This window comes from Mytilus trossulus, chromosome 6 (assembly GCF_036588685.1).
Source record: "Mytilus trossulus isolate FHL-02 chromosome 6, PNRI_Mtr1.1.1.hap1, whole genome shotgun sequence".
Classification (NCBI taxonomy): Eukaryota; Metazoa; Mollusca; class Bivalvia; order Mytilida; family Mytilidae; genus Mytilus; species Mytilus trossulus.
In genome coordinates, this window is record NC_086378.1 from 87,781,572 (window position 1) to 87,788,507 (window position 6,936).

Sequence of the window (6,936 nt, forward strand, 5' to 3'; positions counted from 1 at the left end):
CCATGCGTCTTGCGATCACCGGATTTTTACGAGGAGGGATACGCTCAGTTCACTATGGAAGCAAGCAATTAAAAATAAGTAAAAAGTATATGTACATAAGTTGTATTATGAAAACTATCCATTTAGTTATAAAAAAAACATATGCATATATTTTTTTAATTTGAGGTTTCTTATGACTTTAAGGAGTTATTTATATAAATCAAACATGCATATTTCATAAAACTGCTCATTACCACACACTGCCATATTTCTAAAGTTACCTCTTTAATCATATTAGCATATTTGAAATAAACACTAGATAAAGGCAACAGTAGAATACCGCTGTTCAAAGTCATAAATCGATTGAGAGAAAACAAAGTCGGGTTACAAACTAAAACCGAGGGAAACACATCAACTATAAGAGGAAAACAAAGAAACAACAGGAACACTGAAGTGCAACAAAAACAAACGCCAACATACATAGAAACGATATTTTTTATATCAACTGTCACATATTTTATAGCATTTATAATTATTAATATTTGGAGAAAACACAATTTTCAATTTTAAATCTGATTCAGGGTTCATTTCGCTATAAGCCGGATGCTCGGTTTGTTACCTTCTGTCTTAATGAATCGATGATGCCTGTAGGTGTTTTTTTTTTTTAAAGTTGCTCGAATTTAATACGGAATATTTCAATCTAATTATTATTACTTATTTTACTGTTTTGGACGAGTCAAAGCGTCCCTTAGTAACCTCATTTTGCCACAGTAAGATCCACGTTCAACGAAGGCCAGGCTTAAAAGACAATACAGTTATCTCCTATAGTTTTAATTGGATTGTTGGAAGAAAAAGGGACCAGAGATACCAGATTTGTCGTGTAATTTATAAAGCCTGCGATAGAAGCGCGTTTGTCAACATAAGTATCATGTCAACTCGGATAAAAAAGTTTAATCAACATTTTAACATGTTGCATCAAAATTGACAAAAGCAATATTTGTCGTTATTATTTAAATATTCGTTCTCGTCGAGATATATAAACTCGCTTATTAAAAGTCTGTACTATCATCGATAACCTAAGTACACATAATCAATGACGTGCGGATAATTGATCTATACGACAAGCACGGTGTGTAAATACTTGTCTTGTTAAATACGGATATCTCTTCTTTCATTTTCGTTTTAGTTGTCAAAACAAACAAAACTTAATAAACGATCGAGCTTATTTTTAGACTGAAGATTATAATGGCAAAGTCAAAAGCTTTTCCAGAACAGAACGAGTTTGAGGCAATCGGACTCACTTTACATAAAGAAGTAGCTATGGTAAACTTGTAAAAACGTAGAGCGCTTACTTAAAAAAACTAATAACTATTTCTGAATCCTAAAAGTGGTAACACCAAGGTATATATACTTTTATTAATGTCTTACACACCATGGGATAGAAGGAGATGGAAACTACGTAGTGCAACAAATACCCAAAAGACAGCCGTATATGAATACCATATTTGTGTTATCCTGATACTTCGAATTAAACCACGGTCCTATAAATAATAAAAGCAACAGTGGAATATGTAGGAAACTAGTGAAAAGAGGAGATAAAGCTAGCATGTGTCACGGGTGAGTGCGACAAGTAGATGTATGCAAGATATGTCCATCAATAAACAGCAAACATTTTAGCGAACTGTAAAATATCAGAATGTTACTCCACAAATTGTGCTGCACCGTGCCTTGTGGTATTTGCATATTTAACATCTTGATCTCAAACTCAGCCATTGAACAAAACACGTATAAGTTATGGATTCACAACACCTGTGCCATGGTTAGTGAGGCAATCTTCAAAGTTATCCAGGCTACGAATTGCACCTAGTTATGGTCCATCTTGTAGCGACAACAACCTTTCAACTTCCTCCTCAAGTGTAGCATTAATTATAAAAACAAGAAACCAATGCGAGGTTCTATCATACAAGTAAAATCCATCAAACAAAGCAACACGTACAACTTTTCGACTGCACTTGGAATAAAACAACTACTAAGTAGTTGAAAAGTTCCGCCGGCTCAAAGTTACTGACGGCACATACTGGCTGTTACACTTATTCCACTAAATTATATGTTGTTCAACGGAATATAAAGTAAAATACAGGAACTATATGGATACTTGGCGACCATAACAGAGTAGTGATATAAGAAACCAAAATTGATAGCAATATCCAGATTAGAATGTGACATATAATTTGAACTTATCGAAAAACTAAGGATTTTCTTATCCCAGGCATAGCCGTATTTGGCACAATTTTTTTGAAATTTAAATCCTCGATGCTCTTCAACTTTAAACTTGTTTGGCTTTATAAATATTTTGATATGAGTGTCACTGATGAGTCGTATGTAGACAAAACGCGCGTCTGGCGTACTGAATTATAATCCTGGTACCTTTGATAACTATTTTCACCACTTGGTCGATGGTCCCCGAGGGTATCACAGCCCAGTAGTCAATAATTCGGTAATGACTTATCAATAATGCGGTCATTTTTATAAATTTCCTGTCTACAAAAATTTGAATTTATAGAAAAACTAAGGATTTTCTTATCCCAAGTAAAGATTACCTAAGCCGTATTTGGCACATTTTTTTGGAATTTTGAATCCTCAATGCTCTTCAACTTTGTACTTGTTTGGCTTTATAAATATTTTGAGCGTCACTGATGAGTCTTATGTAGACAGAATGCGCGTCTGGCGTACTAAATTATAATCCTGGTACCTTTGATAACTATATACCGCACAGATGGAACAGCATGTTGGAGAGACTACTATTGCTGGTAATAGTAAACATTGACTTCGCACCAATGAAGAATTAGGCTTGAGTTGAAAATGGATAGGACTCAATAAAGGCAACAGTAGTATACCGCTGTTCAATACTCATAAATCCATGGACAAAAAACAAAATGGGGGTAACAAACTAAAACCGAGGGAAACGCATCGCATCAAACCTGGTCTAAAATCACAGCTAACAGAAAACCTAATTTCAAAGGCAGATCACAAGGTGTACCACCCGTCACATAAATTTACTGAAAGACCATTAAGACAAGTGAAAAGCACAAGGCATGCGTAATGTTCATCCCTAAATACGTCTTCTTGGGGATTTCAAAAAATTAACTGGAGAACCAAAATGAATAAGGATATCAACTACTGTCTTGTTGATAGCGAGTGACATTAATAGATATATTGAACGAAGCAAGTACTGAACAACTAGTGAACTTCCCAACAAGAGATGAAACAATATATACCTGCTCATAACAACTTTTCCAGACAAATTAATCAACCTACACCTACCAAATATTTTCAGCGATCATGGTACAGTTGATGGTACTCTTTAGATTAAGTACCAAGAAAAAGTTGTTTTCAAGTGGTATTTTTTCTCTCTTGTTCTTAAAGGGAGATTACAACAAGATGATGACCACTGAAACAATCGTTCAGTGGAGAACAATTGGAACCTGAGACTACTGGTCTCAGATGGATTTTTTTTTAATCAATCAAGTTCATTGAACTATCATAAACAGTTGCAGGAAAGCAAGCATTGCCCTTGATTAAAATCAGCATTACACAACTACTAATTAAACTAACTCGACAGCTACAAGACCGCGCCGACTCCATGGCTAAAGGCAAACCATCCGGAATACCATAAATAAAGAGGACCCATCAGTTCATGACAACTATATTAACAACCTGATAAGAGATACCAGACAAGGTACTAAACCATATTTAAATGCATCAATATAGCTCAATAGCAGAAAGCAGACAGACAAGGGATTATCCTACTTTTCACGTGCATTGAAGAAAATATCAACAGACCGAGTTCAATTCTTTCAACAATCGAGCAATTGTGGTACCATGTCTGGTGGATGACAACAGGCGTACGACGAACACCAGAAAGAACGATAGATGACCATTGTGTATAACATGTAAACTATTGGAGCTCATACCAACTTATCATAGTCTTTACTCTGACTGTATATGAATTCTCTGTTTTGTAGTTTAATTCCAAATAAACGAACGGACTGGCAATGTGAAAGCAACATACTGTCATTCCTAGAGTGGGGTTATAATCATTATAAAGTATTCATTCGAGAAACAGATTAAACAGAAAGAAAAGATATAGAATCAAAAAGGTCCAGGGAAATTAATATAAATTTACAATAATGTGTCCATTGTATAAGTTAACAGCTTTATACCAGAAATAAATAATACTATTCTCATGGGTTTTTACAATTAGAAAAAATCGATCTGTACCAATCTTGATTAAAGTAGCCTTATGGATTTTTTCAAACATTATCTATTTTCTAATGAAATTTTTAACATGTAGTTGAACTGTTCTATTAAATTACACACCTTATTGACGTATACTTCATTATAATGTTACTGAAAACATCTCAATTACACATTACACAACAAAAACATGAGAAATTGTAATCAACTACAGTAAAACAATTTATGATATTAAAAACTATAAAATCATGCTAGAATCTTGAGAATGTTGAATATTCCTGTAAACCTCATTTATGTGTACAACATATACAGCTGACTTAGCCATAACTAAAATAAGATGATTTTGTGCATTCATTGTGTTGATTTACATATCTTGAAATTAAGACACGGTAAACAAAAAGTGTTGACAATTTTGTACACTTTTAAGTAAGAAATAGATCCCATCTCATACCTCACCGGATGAGCAATAAATGCACTATCTATCTTGCCTGATAGTACCATGATAAGTATGTTTATACAAAGACCAAAATATTGTTGAAAGAAAAAGAACGTGCATACCAAGTAACATTGTATTCAGATGTCTAATCAAGACTTGAACTTTTTAGGGTTCTCCTACGCATGAAGAGTATGGCTTGAAATACAAAGATGAAGTGTATGTTATGAAATACAGAGATAAGTACCCAAAAAGAGGAGCAGACTTACCATTGGATTTTGTTAAATTTTTCATTCCATGTAAGTTGCTTATTTCTTTGAACCGAAACCAAAAATAACAGGCTGTATAATACAATATACATGAAAAAGGTTGCCTTAATCTGTATGGTTATATATGTTCATACTATTTTGTAACTTGAATATCAAAGTATATAAATCCCATTGATAAATTTATTTAGGAAACGTCTACCTCAGACAGATTTTGATATTTTCAAGCCCTTGGTCGTATAGCTCTTTCAATGTTTAAGTCTTTATTCTTTGTTAGCTTTATTTTTTGAGGTTTGATTCTTCCCAAAGAAGTTGAATAATAAAAAGCCTTTTTTACGCAGCAAATTTGTCATAAATTTACAAGCATGAACAGAAGACACAAAAAGTTTAAAACAATGCACTACTCCTTAAACCAAAATAATTAATACAATGATAGACTAATCTTTTACTCATTTTAATTATGCAATTTATATCTTACAGATTCTACATGGTTTGAAAAAAAGAAAAAAGGCAGAAAAGACGATTGGTTGGCAAAGAACAAAGAACCAAGTCAATCCTTTATACAGTATCTGCAGTGTGGTATTGCAATGCCATTTGGAAGATTTAGAACAATATATATTTTCCCCATATCCTTTGCTGAAGAACATGTGCCTAAGGAAATTCTAAGCTCTATAAAAACATTTGCAGAAATTTTCTTTCAACTTCCAGTAAAGACTATGAAAAGAAAGAATTTAAGTGCTAAAGTTACTAATAGGATAGATGAAGTATATCAGGCAGATGCTCATAGTATTGTTGAGGTTATGAACCCATTAGTACCTAGTGATGCATTCTGTGCAATAGGAATTACAATGTGTGATTTATATCATGAAACATCATCAAATCTTTTTGGACATGCAGTTCTATCAGGAAAATGTGGCGTGTGTTCAATAGCTCGTTATCTTAGTAATTTTGGAAAGACTGAGACTTCAGTTTATGAAAAAGAAAGGTAATATATATAATGCCAAGTGTCTGTCACGTCAATACCTAATTGTTAGTGGGTGTCGCTGGGGTTCTGTTACCCCACTCTTTTCATATAAACTAGATCTTAAAAATCAATTACTTTTCATATATTTCGTGTTGTGTTTGAAAAATGGAATATTTTAGGCTAAGATTCTACATGTAAATATAACTTACAGTGAGACTTTCTGCTGTATAACAGGGCTATATACTCATATATAAATAATTGGAACTTTATTGACCGTATCATATATTTCTGATAGTTTTCCTTACCTGAATTATTCACATATTTTCAAGCTAAAAAATTGATATCTATTCGAGCAGCACATCCAATTACCTTGTATATAGGAAGTACCCCCCATCACCACCACCCCCAAGACTTAAAAGAACCATTGTATATATGTTATCTTAATTTTCATCGGAGAATGTTTTTTGCCGACTATAAAATAAATCAGGCTGTTTATTCTTTTCAGTGAAGACGATGGAAAATCTCTGATAATTAAAAGAATCTGTAAGACAATGTGCCATGAGATTGGTCACATGTTTGGATTAAGGCATTGTGTATTCTACGAGTGTTTGATGAATGGATCAAACAGTTTGGAGGAAGCTGATAGACATCCATTATTCCTTTGTCCTGTTTGTCTTAGAAAACTGCAGTTTGCATGCAAATTTAATATTGAAGAACGATATAAACAGATGGTGCCATTTTGTTTGTCACATGACATGGCAAGTGAAGCTCATTGGTTACAGACTAGACTGGAAACATGGGAGAAATAATGAAATTACTGGTTTCAAAATATTTTTTTTGAATCATAAACTGTCGACACAGAGATATGTGTTGCATTTTGCAATTTAGATAGTATAACGCAAATGATGAAATTAAAATGGCAATAATTAAACATGGCACTATGATCAGCCAGAAGCACAAAGCATAAGTCTTGTTTTTTTATTGTAAATTTGTACTCAGTTGAATAATTAGTTTTAGTATACTCTCTTACAAAGTTA

At 33.2% G+C, this 6,936-nt stretch overlaps 1 protein-coding gene across 1 annotated transcript; it reads left to right on the top strand.

Annotated features, from left to right (window-relative positions):
- The first annotated feature begins 993 nt into the window (after positions 1–993).
- Positions 994–6,831, top strand: LOC134722130 (archaemetzincin-2-like). The gene is made up of 4 exons (XM_063585683.1): positions 994–1,302; positions 4,842–4,968; positions 5,416–5,920; positions 6,405–6,831. The coding sequence occupies exons 1-4, from the start codon at positions 1,225–1,227 to the stop codon at positions 6,706–6,708; spliced, it is 1,014 nt and encodes a 337-aa protein (XP_063441753.1). The 5' UTR covers positions 994–1,224; the 3' UTR covers positions 6,709–6,831.
- The last annotated feature ends 105 nt before the right edge of the window (positions 6,832–6,936 follow it).